The sequence below is a fragment of the Phycodurus eques genome, chromosome 10 (genome assembly GCF_024500275.1).
Source record: "Phycodurus eques isolate BA_2022a chromosome 10, UOR_Pequ_1.1, whole genome shotgun sequence".
NCBI lineage: Eukaryota > Metazoa > Chordata > Actinopteri > Syngnathiformes > Syngnathidae > Phycodurus > Phycodurus eques.
The window spans coordinates 7,539,259-7,557,562 of NC_084534.1; the positions used below are offsets into that span (position 1 = coordinate 7,539,259).

Genomic DNA, 18,304 nt, shown 5'->3' on the forward strand with positions numbered 1-18,304 from the left:
GAAAAAGGAAAGAAGATGAGAGTGGAGAGAATAAGCAATGACGCGTGCGGAGAAACAGCACCGCGCTTGCCAGAGTGGAAAAGAGTGGCACAAATGTCAAGGGAAGAAAAACACAAATGACAGCCAGAGTTGAGTAAATCAATGGGCGAGTGAGAGCACAGCCATGGAATAGGGTGGCGAGATAGTGAAAGATAAACAGTGAAAAAGACAAGGGGGGGAAAAAGGGGGTGGGGGAGGGGTGTCATCGCGGCCTCACAACAAGAACAACAAGTTCACACTCAAACAGCAGAGATTGTGTTATGTTATTCCACCGATATTACAAAATCCTTTAAAGGGAATTGTCCTCGCCAGACAATTCATTAGGTACACCTGAATTTGCCTTTAGCAATATAAAAATGCTCAACTTTGAGAGGGGTACTAAGTTTAACATTGCAGTTGTTGTTTTCAGTGGTGTCGCGCCATTAAAATCAGTGTAGTCAATACATTACCATTTTATGAAATATGAATTCAAGGATGACAAAAAAAAAAAAAAAAAAAAAAAAAAGGGAAACCTTTTTCAGTAAGACACAGTTGAGTTCAACCGTGTTTGAGGGGCATCACAAACTCTGCAGCACAACACTACTGTTGTCTTTATTCAAATGATACACACTGTACACACTTTCCCTTTAGTGGATAGAGGATGATGCTGTTTATTTGCAACAACCTTGCCTGTGTTTTGTTCTCCAGTCGAAGAGGCACGTTAAAGTGACACATCTTCTCGAAGTGCCGACGTAAGCGAGATCAAGTTGGAAGGAAAAATAAAACTAGCTGAGCTTGTCGAGTCAAAAGGGAATAAAAGTTCTTTTTTTTTTTCTCTCCCCCCTTTGGGCAATCAACAACTGACAGCGAAGAGAATGCTTGAGCGCTGCTCGAGAGAACACATAGCACCCTGGCAGGTGGTGGTGTTGAGGACTGATAAGTCTGGGGCCTCACACACACACACACACGCGAAGGATCCAGTGACACACACGCTCCTCTGGATAACGCGCACACATAAATGAACCCTGGGACCCCATGTTACCACCACAGTCATGTGCCAACAATGAAACACAACTAACCTTTTCAGTGATTGACAGGAACAGTGGACTGCAACCATTTTTTTTTTTTGAATGAAACCAAGGATGTCCTAAATTAGAAATGACTATGGGGTGACACACATAAAACCATCATTCGGCCTATTTGGAATTTACAAAAAAAAAAAAAAAATTATAAATCACCACACCTCAAAGAACAAACTAACGTCCTACTTATCTAAATGCTCAAAGCTTAAGACGTGTTTGCACAGATAATGGTACAAAATACATAATTTACTTTCCCGTCGTACTCCGAAGTGGTTTGGAATCAGTCGTTATGACCGAGGTGAACAGGTGTGAAAAAGACAACACAAGACCAAATATAATGAAGACATGTCAGAGGCGTTCATTTGTGGAATGGCTGTGAAAATGAATGGAAATATATATAAATCAAGCACATACTGTATAAACAGACATGCTGTAATTATGAAAATGCAACTTTTGGTTGTTAGCTGGACTGTTGTGATGAAATTGTGGTTTTTAATTATTATTTATAGAGTTCATTTGACTTCTTCAGGATGTTTTAGAGCGGCTGCTTTGTTTTTGTAGGCACAATAAGCTAAAGCTTCACCCTGCACAGTTAGCTTCGTTTTTGTGAAATTTGAAGTTGGATGCGATGGAAATGACTGATGGCTGAAAGCGAATCAAAGAAATACGACTACTAAAAAAAAAGTCGAGGCATTTCTAAGTACAAATTCTTTATTCTCAATTTGTTGTATGGCTTTTCTTAAAGGGACTATAAAAGTCATTCGTTGATGCAACCAGAATGATCTACAAATAGGCATCATCTGTAGCAGCACTCACACAAATGCACCGACATGGTGACAAAACAATACCCAAGGATGTGCAGGTATGCTTCTAAAAGGTTAATCGGCATCAGTGCTACAACTACAGTCATAGTACAAAAAGAGAGAGAGAGGAAGAAAAGAAAAAGAAAAAAAAAAAAAAAAAAAAAACAACAACAACGCTACTTAACTTAGTACCTCTTATAAATACCCACATATAAATATTGTAAATGTACTTGAGGACTGAAAATATCTTGAATGCAGTGCTTGGACAATTGGTGCCAGTGAGATACAGAGGAGAGAAACAAGCAAACAATGCACTGGTTGAGCGCAGTGTCAGCTACCATCTATTACAGATACACAGCACGCTTGGTCCCAAACGGCCACGTACTGCTCATACTCATCGCCATCCACCTAAAATAAGCAAGATACTAGTGGGTCAGGTTAATGACTGACTGCTGAAAACAGAGCAGTTACAAAGTCTGCACTTCGTTCTCCGGCAAAAGGAGCTCTTGTGAATCAGGACATTTAAAAAAAAAAAAAAAAAAGGCATACTTTTTTTTTTTTTTTAATTGATTTATTTATTAAGGCCTCTTTAATAAAAAGAATCATAAAATGTCTTCCTGACATTGTCCAGGCAGAATACAATGCAGCTCACACATTGAGAAGTTTCTTTTTTCTTTCTCTTTTTTTTAATGTTTTTCAGAGGTGAAACATTATGTCCTCCAGGTCGGAGCTGAGCTGAGTGAGCACTGGGAGTTTGTTCTTGGCGGCGCAGTGCTTTACCTCACCGAGGATAGCGAGAGTGGGAGGCTGACTGCGGGCCTCCGCAGTCATCACCCGGTCATCTCCGGCTGCCAAGCGTCCGAGGGCAGCAGTCACCCTCGCATCCAGCTGAGATACTTTGGAGCGTGTAAATATGTCCCCGAATGCTCTCAAAACAACATGTACCGCAGACGCGCCGTTCCACTGACTGAGCCAAGAGGTGTGATAATGATAACGATGGCTTACAAATAAACAATGACATCAATATAATAATAAAGGACTATACAAAGAACAACAACAACAATAATAATTATTATAAATGAAGACTCAGCTTTTAGAAGCCCTTGGAAGAGATCTTAAACATTAAAGCTTCTCAGTCTGCCAATCCGTACAAGCCCCAAGACCTCCCACCCACACCTTCACCCTTTGCCCAACGAGCAAAGGGGACATCCTGATACATAGCGTATAGTGCAATAGTCCCAAATCCGTTTCCTGAAACGCCCCGAAAACAAGGTAGCCCCAAAGGGCGTTTCTGCCATCCTCGGTTCATAAGGTCCCCCCCTTCTCCCACCTTTTCCACCCTGCCTTCACGCTCCCTCCCCAGCTCACTGCATGCGGTCGGGCTGGATTTGCTGCTGCGGAGCGTAGTGCAGGAAGGCCGAGGCCGGCCCGCCGGCCGAGGGCAGGGCGGGGAGCACGCTGGACGGCGCCGTCGCGGCGGGGGCCGGCCCCACGGTGGCGCTGGGGCTGGCGGCGTAGCTGTAACCCAGGAAGCCGGCCGGGGAGGCGGCGTAGGGATACTGCTGCTCGAAGGCGGCCTGGGCATACTGCGTGTAGGCCGCGCTGTAGTCCAGGTACGGGCTGCTACTCACAGAGGACGAGAGCTGGGCGGGCAGAACCAGGCTGGGCTGCATGTAGGCTTGCGGGTAGACGTAGGGCGGGGCCAACCTGCGCAGACGCACAAAAAGACCAAACAAGGTTTGTCAGTCAAGAGGGTCTGGCTTCTATTGTATACATTGCCTCCAGAGCGTAAAACAAACTGGGGAGCAGCGACTCTCATGGCTGAGCGAACGACAGGCAGTTAGGAAGAGATGGAGATGACTCGACATTCTGTCTCTGATGTCAGTTAGCGAAAACCTACCAAACATGTTCGGTTAGGCCGTCTCAGCTCCAAGCGTGGGGAGGGCCGCTTGAATGATAGAGTCAGCTGTCACTGGCAGGTTTTCAAGTTCAGGCACCAGCAGAGTGTTTTAACAGCTGCTGCTTTTCACGCACACACAACACACACGCACACACACACGCTGCAAGGGGCTTATCAATGCTGCTGTAGCTCTTAGGTGATTAAAGCTGTGTGGTGCAGGGGTCACAGGGTCTCTAGAACCAAGTCACCCCCCCCCTTTTTTTTTTTTTTTTTTTTTTATAAAAACCAGGACTCCCCAAATAACCTGATTGCACTGATTTCAATCCCTCAAGGGGAAATTAAATTTAAACTCCGTTGTATATTTTTGTCTCACACCACACACATATTAAAGTGACAAAGCGTGCAAATGGTGACCGCATCCCTGAGCTGAGAAGCGTGTCAGTGTGATGCTCAAAAGCACCTCGACAGTAGTCAGGATGCAGACTAGCATCCAACAACTCCTGGCTATTTCTTTGTTTTGTCCACAGCAAGACTCAAGCCCTGACCCTCCCCTCCCAAGCTGGACATGCTGAAGACCATTCATTGCTTGACATCCAGTACAGTGCAAATGTCTTTTGCAGCCACTAGAAATGCATTCTGTTAGCGATGCTAGAATGACCACAGTACAACTACTATAAATGTCATTTATTAGCAGAAGTACACTGATGTGGTGAATCATATTTATGTTTGTCCACCTGTTAGTTAGCAGGCGACTTCCTGTTTTATACAGGATGACAGGTGGATATTATGATTGATGATGATGGGTTCCATTTGTGACATCAAATTGTGAAAACAACCACCAACAAGGTTTTGTGGATACAATCATCTGCTCTTCTATTTACTATTGAAGTATGTCAAAATGACTGCAATGTGAAAAAGGTCATTGTAGCAAGGCTAGTCATGGCTTAATGACTTTTGCAAAATACATATACTAAGAACACAAACATCAAAACTATACATGTTTATTGTTAATGAAGAATGTCAACAGGCAGTATTAAACTATAGGTCATATTCCTCTTTGCCTTAGCTGTACCGCTTGGTGCGAAGGTGGCTTTCGAGAAGAGTAGATTATGGTCTCACCATTCCATTGCCATGCGAGGATTCTTTGCAGAGCAACTGACAGATTGCAGCAGGGCTGTCACGATCAAATCTTTTTAGAATCAATTCTCCTATTGGCTATTGATTAAAAAAAACATCATAATAATAATAAAAAAAAAAAAACAATAATAATCCCCCCGCCCTCTTATTTATTTTTCATTTTACTACAAACATGCATTTTATTCTCATTTATGAGGGATGGACTTCAATACTTAAACTGCATATGTTGGTACTGAGGGTATGGTATAAATGTGGTGTACAGAATTTGAGACACCAAAATGCTAAATGGTTAGCAATCCCGATTAACATTTTAGTTAAAAAAAAAATACTAACTACCAGCTTCAGCTCACTCATACACCAAGTTATATGTACTGTACATTCCACATCTACCAATGTCTTAAAATCACTTACAGAAATAAAATTCTGATAACCGATAAATCAGATGATTAATTTAAATATATAATGAATAAAATAACTTGGTCTTTGGTCCCTTAACGCTTACAACAATACTGATATGAATTAAAGGTAGAACATTTGACTGTTTTACAACACTTCGTCCTTTCGCATTTGTGTGAGAGAGGAAAATTAGCTAAATATCAGCTGATTTGAAAAGGGCTACTATCAGCCGATTAATCGGTCGGGCCCGACTTTTGACAATGGAAAGGCAAGACAATGCATATGAACTGAGCAAAACGGGTCTGCTTGGTTGATATGGTGCTTCTTTTGCCACTCGATCCAACAGGATTTGCTCCGTTCTGCGTTGAGGAGCTATCCAGTGTTTGAAAGGCAGAGCAGAGAGGAATAGCAGATAGAAGTTCCCCTTTTATATAATAATAAAAAAAAAAAAAAAAAATTGATCGAGACCCCTTCTGCTTTCAAAACTCGATGCTATAGTTTTCATTGGCAAAACATTTATGGACAGAGACAAGACCATCACAACAAATGTCACTCACTGAGCTGCCTCTCAGTGCTGATAAAAACATTTCACTTTCAGTCTTCAATCATCAGTAATGAGAGGCTGCCGTGGAATCAACAAAGCAAGAGACGGAAGCATGCAAGGATAGGGATGTCATCACGCTCACCGACACGCGCACACACCACCCTCCCACACGCCAGTAACCACTGCAAACCCCAAACCATGCCATAATAGGTAGAGTCACACCGCAATCGGTGTGACCGCTTCACTTCATATCACTCGCACACAAAACTGGAAAAGATAAAAAGGCACTCCAATCCATCACAGCACACAGCACTGCACGACACTCTCAAGCCATCACTGGCACCTTGCGCAGAGAGGAGATGTGGGGGTGGGACATTTTCTGTCAAACCCTTCCTCGGGACTAGTCCTATATTTGGGGGACAAGGGGGGGGTGTCCTCTGATCGTCAGCTGGCAGCATACAGCAACCGTGGCAGGCAGGAAGTTGGACAGGAGGAGGATTATTGTCAAGCAAAAACAGAAAAAAGACAGATTGGATCATTGCATCAAGACAGGGGCTTTGTAATTTGGGAATGTACTTGACATGTGATTGACGCAAGCAACGACCCAGTGTTTGGGCCCTAACCACGTTGTCACTACAGTCGGTGACCTTTTCGACCCCTGTAGCAAATAAAATACAATTTCAAAAAGAGACAAGCAACAAATCTAGTGACTCTTTGTGGTGTTATTGGAGACTTCGGGAGACCGAGACTCCCTCCAGAGTCAGTACTGCAAATGAACGCCGTTTGTGATGTCACAATTCAGACATTCTCAGAAATAGCCAGATCAAAGATTTACTTGGTTGTTTAATTTCACACTTGATGGGTGGGCAGGCACTCCAGAGACCTACTGTATTTGCAGAGGTGGGGGAAGGAGCCAAATATTGTACTCAAGTAAGAGTACTGTTACTTGAAAGTAATGATTCTTGTCGAAGTAAAAATTAGTCCTCCCAAAAATCACTTGGGTAAAAGTAAGAAAGTACTAGGTGAAAAAAAAAAATACTCAACTACTGATTAAATGGTAACCTCTGATTTATTTTTTTAAATCTAAGCATTAACGTCAAATAAAATACAAATCAACAAATAAAATGTGAATGTGCTGTGTGTGTGTGTGCGATTAGCACGTACCCCAAAAGATGCATCTTTTACAGTTACTTTTAATTACCATAAAATAGGGCTAATGTGCGCAGGTAAAACAACAACAAAAACACCTGCAACTTATTTCTCAATTTAGAAGTAAGATGGAATAGCCACGTTTGGGCAGACAGTCCCAAACAATACTGCGACGGCCAATAGAAGATGTTGTGTGCGGTCATGTGACAGTCTTGTGTCATTTGATTGGTGAAGTAGAGTCAAACTTCACTAGCGGTTACGTTGTATTGGAGCAAACTGTGCCAAATGAGGAAGTCGTGGTCGAAACAGATGGCACACGGTGGGGGGGGGGGAAAGAAAAAGATAAATAAGCAATAACTGATAAATAAAAGTAGCAGGCTGCATGTAGATCATTGTAACGGAGGAAAAGTACCGTATCTTCTACGGTACAAGTACAAAGTATGCTGCATTCAAACCTCTCTGACAAGTACAACTTATCCAAACTGCAAATGTAACAGAGTAAAAGTAGTGCGGTGGTTAGGATTTTTTTTTTCTGTTTGTATAAAAAAATATCAAAGCCAATTTTCAACAATTTGTCCCCTTTAAAAGTCAACCACTTCATCCCTGAGCAGGAGCAAAATACAATGTCAGAAACTAATCTGATGAATGAATGGGATGGTTATACATAGGCTACAATGGTCAATGAGCAAACAAGTAGTATTCAGCCTCATGCACCGCTTGCGACGAGTATACATTAGTGTGTGTGGTGCCCGCACACCCGTCATGTGTACAGAACATGCCTTGTCGCTGGCCTTGGCTGGAGGCCGCTGATGTAAACTACCACATGGAAATCGAAATGGATCATGTGTCGTTCAAATGGAATGCAGAGGATAAGGCGAGACAAAAGCAATCCTTTTATTGATATAACACAACGAGGTGTTTGCTTTAATTTTAACTTCCATCTATAGAGATAAGCAGTAAGTGGACGCTGAGAGCTCTGCTGTGGACCGTGAACCAGTGACAGGGGAATGTGGACACGGGCCAGAAAAAAACGAGATCAGCTGGTTTTGTGCTGACTGCGGCTAGCCTGTGTGATTTTGACACAACGGCACTGTGCGGATGGCCTGGTCAGAGACGCATACTTGAAATGAATGCTTGCAAATATTACAAATCATCTTCTTTTCCTTTCGGCTTGTCCCGTTAGGGGTCGCCACAGCGCGTCGTCCTTTTCCAGCTAAGCCTATCTCCTGCATCCTCCTCTCGAACACCAACTGCCCTCATGTTTTCCCTCACGACATCCGTCAACCTTCTCTTTGGTCTTCCTCTTGCACTCTTGCCTGGCAGCTCCAGCCTCATCATCCTTCTACCAATATACTCACTATTTCTCCTCTGGACATGTCCTAACCATCGAAGTCTGCCCTCTCTTAACAGTCTTCAAAACATCGAACCTTGGCTGTTCCTCTGATGAGCTCATTTCTAATTTTATCCAACCTGGTCACTCCGAGAGCGAACCTCAACATCTTAATTTCCGCCACCTCCAGCTCTGCCTCCTGTTGTCTCTTCAGTGCCACTGTCTCTAATCCGTACATCATGGCTGACTTCACCACTGTCTTGTAAACTTTGCCCTTTATCCTAAGCAAAGACTGTCACATAACACACCTGACACCTTCCTCCACCCGTTCCAACCTGCTTGGACCCGTTTCTTCACACATATATTCTGTTTTACTTCGGCTAATCTTCATTCATCTGCTTTCCAGTGGATACCTCCATCTTTCTAACTGTTGCTCCGCCTGCTCCCTGCAGATCACAATGTCATCTGCAAACATCATGGTCCACAGGATTCCAGTCTAACCTCATCTGTCAGCCTTTCCATCACCACTGCAAACAGGAAGGGGCTCAGGGCTGATCCCTGATGCAGTCCCACCTTCACCTTAAATTGGTCTGTCACACCTACAGCACACCTCACCACTGTTCTGCTGCACTAGTACATGTACTGTATAATTTTAACATAGTTCTCTGTAACATCAGACTTCCGCATGCAGTACCACAGTACCGCATGCAGTACCACAATTCCCCCGACCATAAGGTATTAAAAGGCGCAGTCTCAGTTACGGGGTCTATTTCTGTATTTAACACAGGTAGCATGCATGCACGCTAAAACATACACTAGCATGCATGCTAGCATATGTTTTTAAAAAGGCAGCGGGAGCAAAACTGAGTTTGGTTGCACATTATTGAAGTATTTAACAATGTGACGTTATTTTTTTATCAATCCTCATCCACAAATCCATCAAAGTCCTCATCTTCTGTATCCGAAATGAACAGCTGGGCAAGTTCTCCATCAAACATGCCGAGTTCCCTCTCGTCATTGTCGGAGTCAGTCTCGTTGCCGGGGGGCTGTTCAGCAGAGATGCCGGCTTTCGGGAAAGCTCGAACGACAGTCAAAGCAGATACCTTAGCCCAGACGTCTGTCATCCATCCCTCCCATGCCGCTCGGAACTTCACTTTGAACGCCCTGTTTACGCCGATGTCCAGCGGTTGGAGTTCCTCCGTCAGGCCTCCCGGAATGATGGCAAGCTCCGAGTTGATTTGCTGCACTTGGTTTTTCACAGCGACTGTGAGATGAGCGCGCATGGAGTCACTGATCAACAGGGATGGTAACACGTGGAAAACAAAATCTGGTCTCTTTATGTACACCTCACTCAGCCACCCTCTCATTTTCTCCTCATCCGTCCAGCCATGCTGTCCTCAGTCACGTTCGCCTTTCCTCTATATAAGCAGCGTGTCGGCAGGAAATGCTCCCAGTCAGTCAAGCGGAGTGCTCATCAAAGTCACACAACGACATTTACAGATTTTGGAACTCTGTGCACACATAAGGCGCCCCGTCCATTTTGGAGAAAACTCAAGACTTTTAAGTGCGCCTTATGGTCGTGAAAATACGGTAATCATTGCCACTTCCTGGTCAACCACACTTGCCTCTTCTACTCTCCCTTCTCCCTCATTCATCAACTCCTCGAAGTATTGTTTCTATCTATCTAGCATACTATTGGCACCGGTCAACATATTTCCATCTCAATCCTTACTCACCCTAACCTGCTGCACATCCTTCCCATCTCTAGCCCTCTGTCTGGCCAACCAGTATAGATCATTTTCTCCTTCTTTAGTGTCCAACCTGGCATACATGTCATCATATGCCTCTTGTTTGGCCTTTGCCACCTCTATCTTTGCCCTATGTCGCATCTCAATGTAACTTGTAAATATTACAAATACAGGCAGGAAAAGCCCGACGGCCACATTGTCATCAGGATATCACAAAGAGGTGCGACATATTTCTGGAAATGAAATGACTATCAGGTTTTGCAGTGTAACACGTGTGCATCAGAAGAGAATATCTAATAGTGTTTAGGATATGTCTACACATCGGACTACAAATTTATGAAAAGGAACCTCATTCAGATGGAAACACCCACTTTATATAGAAAATGTGCGAACGTGCACAAGCAGTCTTTCCCAAATGTGTACTTTGAATAATCTTCATCGGTTTATATGAAAGTTTAAAGTTGGACTTCTCCAAGAAAGGATTTGCTGGTTGCAGTAAATTTAAAACACACTGCAACAGCAACAACACAACAGCAGTATTATGATTTTGGTTGTTAGTCAAGCTGATATTAAAAATTAATATTTAAAAGTACTCAACCAGTGTATCTCGTTCCTTTTAGGCATTTACATGGAAACACGCCACCTAGTATCCTTCCCTTTCCACTTGAGGATGAATTCTGGGGAGCGACGTTTCACACCTGTAGTGGTGTGTTTCCTAGGATGCACGCTGCCTCATTAAAAGCAACCCCCACCACCCACCCCTCCCCTTTAACTACCAAACTCGGACCCCCCACTTTAACTCCCACACTGTCTTGCAGAGGTGTCAGCTTTCACAGTGCTAGTGGCAGCTAGGGAAGAGACTGATTTACAGTAAATCAAAACACAGGGCAAAAGGAACAAGCCTACATACATACTGTAGATGACTGTGGACCGGGAAAGTATGCGTGAATATGGTGGGGGCGGTCCTTCATATCAAAAACAATAATACTGGCCTCACCTCCTCTGACCCTTACAGTCCTAAGCATCTGCTGACTATAGCTATAACACACGCGCACACTGTGTACAATACTACTGTTCCGCTTACAATCCCACTTCAGACCATGTCAGCACACCATATGTCGTCAAGGGGGGGTGAAAGAAAAGCCACTTGTAGGCCATGCGTCTTAGGGAGGCCTGCGTCTGTCACTCACCATCTCGAAAACTCAGGGGCAAGAGGACAGGTGCTTGGTGTGTCACTCTGCATCTCTGGTGGTGGCCATGGGTGATTAAAGGGGTGTAAAAGGCTGTAATATGAGCCAGCACCTGCCAGATCCATACCTCAAAACACCACATTTTAAAACCCTGAGGGCTTTTGGAGCAATCTGTGATCGCCATGGTAACAGATATGGGACTTTCCAGGGTCCTCTGTGTGACCCGGAACAAAATGGGATATATTCCCAGCAGATTATTAATACCCAGTGCGGGTTGATTAAATGGGACATGAATAGACAATCACTGCCACTTAAAGACAGTTTTTTGGGGGGTAGCGGGGAGACGTGTTATTTTATCATTGTCCCTATGGAGAGTGGAAAATCCTGGGATTTCCAGGAAGATGCACTCTTAAAACCCTGGTCTGTTCAATATACTGTAAAAGGGCATCACTTTGATTTTGTGAAAAAGGCCCTTGTTGATTTCAACCAAATAGTCCAGTCCATTAAAATTGCCTCCAAGTACACGCTAACAATTGACCTACACAATATACAGTACAACAGAAGCCAGTTAGTATCATGTATATGTACTGTGTTTGTTTAACGTGTTAAACGTGTCATGTAAGGGGAACAGACCCATACTTTATGATTTTTTTTTTGAATAAATTAAAACAGATAAACCTATTTTCTACTCTTGCACTTTATTTTTCAGTTGTAGATGCTTGCAAGCATTGCTATTGTTGGGATGCTTTATATTTTGTCATAATATCAAAGAAGCTCGTGAAAGGTCAGATAACCTCCTCAAACTGTCCATGTTCTGCTAATTACAACGCACTACTTTTTACGAGGATGATGTTTGATTCTATAAAAATGCTGGGAGTGAAGGTGAAGCCACAAAACGTAACTTCATGAATGTACGTCGTACACTGGGTTTAAAAAAAGGTTGATGTAGTGATAGGCAAGAGCCGCAGGTGGTTGGTGGTGTCAAGGTTTCATTAATATAGTGAAACGCTCATTAGGCGCTCAGCAGACCATATCTCTGAGCGGCTGTTTGTACAACACAGCTGCTTCCAGGATGCCCAGCCCACTCAAGGAAGAGTGGACAAGTCAATAAGCTCCTGACAAAACTTAACAAGTGAGTCACACATTCACCTCTGGAATGCCCTTCTATTATCACAGATATGTGAGCTAGCCCCCTGGCCTAGAAAACTCTAATATGCTAATAGAGACCCTCTGGAGTTGCATGCTGGCCGAGAAACTGACATGTACTTTCCAGAGGCCCTGTTTGTCCAAGGAATAGGTGGCCTAGTGGCATCGCACAAAGCGTCTAACACAAGAGCACGCACACAACAAGCGCCCACTCCCTTTCACTTACCCATACTGCCTCTGGATGAATGCTGGGTGAATGGCCTGCACTCCGATGGATATGCCTGCAAGATACGAGGTCGACTGTCAGACACACACACGAAAACACACATTTGCATTTACAGAGGAGGAGCAGAGAACAATATACAGAGACCATGGGGAGACAGAGGCAGGGCCTGTTTAAATCTTTGTGCAAACAATGTGCAATACTGTGAACCCCCCCTTCCGCTATATCGCGGTTCATCTTGCATTCCCCCGCACCGTTGCGGATTTTTAAGTGATCGTTTTTGTGTGTTGTTACAGTACATTGGATACCCGCATACTCACGGTTCGGCACCTGCGCATTCGCTGATTTTTTTCCCATTTTCTCTCCCCCCACCCTGATTAAAAAAATATTTAGTAAATTAGTTTTTTTATTTTGGGGGGGAACCAGCCCCAAAAACACTTATTGGTGCTTTACCCGCACTTATTCAAGAATTTGTTGGATTAAAAACAAGTTTGTTTTTTCTCTTCCAATGCAATTACTACATATTGGGTGTCAATTATCCACAGATTTTTACCTTTCGCGGTCCAGCTCAGTCCCTATTCCCCAGCAAATAGCGGGGTACCACTGTATACAGGTAAGTTCAAATTTAGAGTTGTGCGCCTCCAGTGCAGTACCACGTTGTGCCGCAAAATGCCGCACAGCACTGAGCTCTTTGCAGACACAATTAAGATAAGCGAGGACATGGCGATGGCTCTTCCCCGCAGAGAGAATATACTGTATAGTGGATATAAAAAGTCTACGTACCCCTGATCAAATGCCCGGGTTTTGTGATATAAATAAAATTAGACCAAGATGAATGATTTCAAAACATTTTCCACCATAGTGACCTGTAAGCTTTACAACTCAGTTAAAAAAAGAAGAAATATTTTACAGACAGTAAGTAAAAAAAAAAAAACGAGATAATTTAGTGTGTGCGCACACACTCTTAAAACTTCATGTGGCTGTGTTCAGAACTAACCACATTCACATTCAAACTCATTTTAAATGGGGGTCAGCAGACATCTGCCACCATTTTAAGTGCCTCTGATAACACCAAATAAAGTTCAGATGTTCTAGTAGGCTTTTCCTGACATTTGTGCAGTCACTTCTTACAGCACAAGCTATGGTTCACAGAGAGCTTCCCGCAACATCAGAGGCATTTCATCGTTCAAAGGTATCAGTCATGAGAAGGGTAGAAAATTATTTCCAAGGCATTACACACAACATGGAACACAGTTAAAGACAGTCATCGACAAGTGGCGAATATACGGCACAACAGTGACATTACAGAGAACTAGACATCACTCCAAAATTGGACCGAATCAAGTCAGGGAGTCTGCCAAGAGGCCAACAGCAACATTGAAGGAGCAACGGAAATTTCTGGCAACTAATAGCTGTTCAATACATGTGACAACAATCTCCTGTCTTCTTCATACTGTATGTCTGGGTTATGGGGTAGCCTGGCAAGACAGAAGCCTTATCTTATAAAATGTGTTATGGTCCTTTGAAACCAGAGTTAAACTTTTGGGCCAAAATTCCAAAAGATATGTTTGTCACAAACAACACTGTTCATCACCAAAAGAACCCAATACCTACAATACAGCATGATAGTGGCAGGATCATGCTTTGGGGCTTTTTTTTCTTCAGCTGGAACTGGGGTCATAGTCTAGGTGGAAGGAATTAAGAACAGGTCCAAATACTAGTCACTGGGAGCACAACATCTTCAGGCTTCTACGAGAAAAGCAAAAGTCACGAAAAGCCTACTAGAACATCTGAACTTTATTTGGGGTTAATGAGAGGCACTTTAAATGGTGGCAATCAACATGAGTTCAAAAGTAATTGGTTAATTTTGAAAACAGCCACACACTGTACATCCCCAGTTATGAGATGGTGTGCACACTTATGCAACAACCTTATCTCAGTTATTTTTACTTCTCAAAGAGAAAAAAAAAACATTTCAATTGAGTACATATTATAGGTCACAGTAAAGTAAAAAGTTTGGAATGATTCATTTTAGTCTTTTTTTCTTCTTTTTTTTACCTGGCATTTGAACATGCTTTAAACAGTTGTTTAAAGGTTTATAATTTCCATAAGATCTATGCTAAGCATCTCCATTAACCCAATTATGGCATTTCATCTTACATGTTAGCATTAACCGTTAAGACTTTCATTAATATATGGTTTGGTTAAACCGTTTGGTGTTTAAACATACAATGTTTACCGTGTCATTTTTACAATAAACTTGGAGCGACAAATGCTTGAAGCAAGCATCCTTTACCTCTTATTTGGCAAACTGTGCGAACGAGAGAGTGAGAACTAAGGAATACTTTAAAAAGTACTACCATTAAAACTAATAGTCATAACGAATACTCAAAAAGTGTGTTTCATTCATTTGAAGTGTGTTTAAAGGATGTGAAAGAGGTAAAACAATTTTTCACATTTTTCTTTTGGTCTCGCTATATGTGTGTGTTTTTTTCCCCACCTATTGCAGCAGCCTGTGGAATGCATCCGCTGTGATAAACGGGCATTCACTGTAGCAGAAACAGGGCTGATTGTCATTAGGTTTGGAAGAGAAAAGGATTCAAACACTTTTCCCTTAGGATATGCGATATGTTATCCACCCATATGTTTGTGATCCCTAGTTCCTATATAAGCCTCTATTATCAAGAATAGACTAGTATGATCCTTCATCCAAGTCATAGCTGCAGCTGGCTGGTTTATCAAGATGGGAACACATGAATAAGTAGATGGAAAAAAGACAACATGTCCCACCTGTTTGTAAGCTGCGGGGCTTGGCACCAAGGTAGGCCAGGTTGACATTGGCCTTTCTGCCGTCAATTATGGGGTTGGGATCCTTACAGGCTCTCTCGGCCGCCCCTCGGTCTGTCATCGTTACCTGGCGATGAACATTGTGATAGGAATAATAATTGATGGTTAAGAATTTGGTCGAAGTTGTGTCTTAAAGCAATTGAGGCCACAAAAAAAAAAAAAAAGCACCACACTGATTGGCTGCAACCAGCAGAGATGCCGTTGATTCAGCCTCAACTGGTTTGCTAGAAGAACAAACATGACATCGGCTGTGTGAGGTTGAGCTACGTCCCCTGCAGACCTCCACTGTCCCAACTTCATTGGGCACGAGTATTCTACTGCATATAACACTAGCAGAGAAACAATAGTTTAGCAGACCGTGCATACAAACTACAGTGAAGCCCCGCTATTCACGAGGGTTAGCGAAAATCCACGAGTAATTAAAACCCAACTAAAAAGGGTTTGTAAATCCCTACAGATGCCGCAAGTTGGCAGCAAAGCACTACTGTTGTCGAAATGAAGCTCCTCAATTCACGTCAACATAGTTCCTTGGCACCAAGATGGCATAAGGCACCAAAGTAACTCGTTTATCGCTTTAGCCTGAGAACAAAGGGTTAATATGAGAGTTCTTCAGTGAATAACAAGAGGACAGGTTCTAAAAAAGGAAATCTGCAAATATATGAATTAGCTAATTCTGAACAGAGAATATGGGGGGGTTCACTGTAGTGTTGACTCATTGCCATAAGACACAGAGGAATTCCTTTATGTGAATCTACAGCTTAACTGTCATGCTGTCCAAAAGCATTTTTTAGGGGGGGGGAGGAATAAATACAAAATAAATAAATAAATAAAACACTCATTCTCACACTTAAAATCCAAACAAGGCAAATGATTTTTTTTTAAGCAACCAAATGACAGCAGCCTTGGCATACCTGCTGAAATATGGATTTAAGAGGAGTAACAATTAAGGAGCTTATCCAATTAGGGACGTCATATTAAGGAGCTTGTCTTAGTCCAGCCCCCTCCTTTCTCCCTCCTGGCATTACACAAGCCCGTCTGTTTTGATTTCCATGTTCTGCCAACTCAGTGGCTTCAGTCAGCTCACTGAGTCGACCAAGCTGCGTATGAATGAATTAATTCAGGCCATGGCTATCATTGTTTTAGAGGGCATTTTTAAATGCCGCAAGGCGCCAAAAAGCCCTCTCCGGCGTCTGTGTTGTGAACACAGGAAGGAACGAGGCTTTGTTTACACTGTGTGGAGCCTTGCTGTGGGGGACCCACTAATCCACCTCTGAAGTGTGTTTAGATAAAAGGTGAGCTCAGCTTTGGGCCACCCCGCCCGCCCCCTTTCTGCTGGCTTACACCCACCATCGCCAAACAAAATGAGCAGTTTATGACTTCAGCTGGTCACCTAACTACGTGCATGGCTGACAGCATGCGCATCCCTACAAGCCTGTTTAACCGGAACCACCGGTCTCCACGCTCAACCGTTAGCGACAAGACTCGTAAGGAGAGTTTTCTCTGGTTTAGGAGCTGATATGTAAACACCAAGCAATTGTCTTCCATGGTGCCTGTAAACATACACACGTAACAATTTTCCATTCCTTCTTTGGCCTGATAGAACTGGTGTTGATGGGTCTTTCCAGAGTTCTGGTAAATATTTGCATTGCTCACATGGCTTCTGTGCTTTGTGTCAAAGGGAGAACGGACGGTTTTATCTGGCAGGGACACGGCATAAGTCACCTATTAGCGGGGACTGAGAATGCAACAGGACACTTTTTGTTCGCTGGCTTTTTAAACAATGCCATCATGATTTAGATATGTGATGCTTCATGGTATAGGAGGGGGGCCAAAAGTTAGGCCGGGGCGACTGACTAAAGCCTCCAAAAGATAAGATCTTCGCAAAGTTTATCACACATATACAGGATGAAGACAATTCCTTCCAAAAGCAGCAAAGTTCCAATGTAAATCACCTAAACAGTGAGCAATGGAGGCGCTTCCGTCCATGACAATGGAGGACATGCTGTACAAGGTCAACCTCTCCCACCGCTGCTGCTCCAAAATAGCCATATAAAGGAACCAAGAGCAGTCAGGCAGACTCTCCCACACTTTTAAGCCATAAAACAGGGTTGTTCGGGGGCTGAATGGCGGTGTCGTTGGGGTTGGGGGCAGACATATGCGGAATTATAATCTTCTTAAGTTAACTTGTGTGATCCCTCATCCTCATTAAAAGAGAGACAATTCAAGTAGAAGAACACAGCACGTGCGACGGTTCCACACATAAAAAAAAGAAAAGAAGGACAAACATCACCACGGCAAATGCAATGCGTTCCACTCAGTTGGGCAACATGTGCACTCACTCCATCGCGGGGAGAGGTGACGGACTCGACTTGTACTTACGAAGCCGTAGCCTCTCGATTTGCCGGTCTGCCTGTCGGTTATCACTACAGCCTCGTCAATGTCCCCAAAGGCCTCGAAGTACTTTCTCAGCGAAGCGTCGTTCGTGTGGTACGGCAGCCCGCCGACGAAGATTTTGGTAAAAGTGGTGTCCTTCTGGAGCGCTGTGGGATGCATGGCTTCCAGGGCTCCGTTCATAAACTGATGCAGAAGCATTGGCGAGCCGGCCAAAGCGCCACACGCACACGCTGGCGAAACTGACTTCTCTGAGCTCGAATGACGGCCCGGCATTAGTGGCGGGGGGAAATGTAGAAAAAATAGTACACAAACTCGCTGTGTTGCGCGTAAAACAACTTGGTCGCAACAGTTAGCTAACGTGACGGATCCTCCGGTCGCGTTCACAACTGCTCTGTTC

At 43.5% G+C, this 18,304-nt stretch overlaps 1 protein-coding gene across 1 annotated transcript; it reads right to left on the reverse strand.

Moving 5' to 3' along the window:
* Positions 1-1,822: 1,822 nt before the first annotated feature.
* Positions 1,823-18,304, reverse strand: LOC133408989 (RNA-binding protein 38-like). The gene is made up of 4 exons (XM_061688444.1): positions 17,893-18,304; positions 15,457-15,580; positions 12,670-12,724; positions 1,823-3,610 (listed from the first exon to the last, which is right to left on the reverse strand). Exons 1-4 carry the CDS (start codon positions 18,178-18,180, stop codon positions 3,268-3,270), a joined length of 810 nt encoding a protein of 269 aa, XP_061544428.1. The 5' UTR covers positions 18,181-18,304; the 3' UTR covers positions 1,823-3,267.

Excerpts from the sequence above, each read along its gene's own strand:
- LOC133408989 (XM_061688444.1), bottom strand. The coding sequence starts at position 18,180 with ATGCCGGGCCGTCATTCGAGCTCAGAGAAGTCAGTTTCGCCAGCGTGT. Across the intron at positions 12,725-15,456 it reads GCCCCGCAGCTTACAAACAG|GCATATCCATCGGAGTGCAG; the intron begins GTGGGACATGTT and ends CGTATCTTGCAG. Across the intron at positions 3,611-12,669 it reads TTCATCCAGAGGCAGTATGG|GTTGGCCCCGCCCTACGTCT; the intron begins GTAAGTGAAAGG and ends GCGTCTGCGCAG.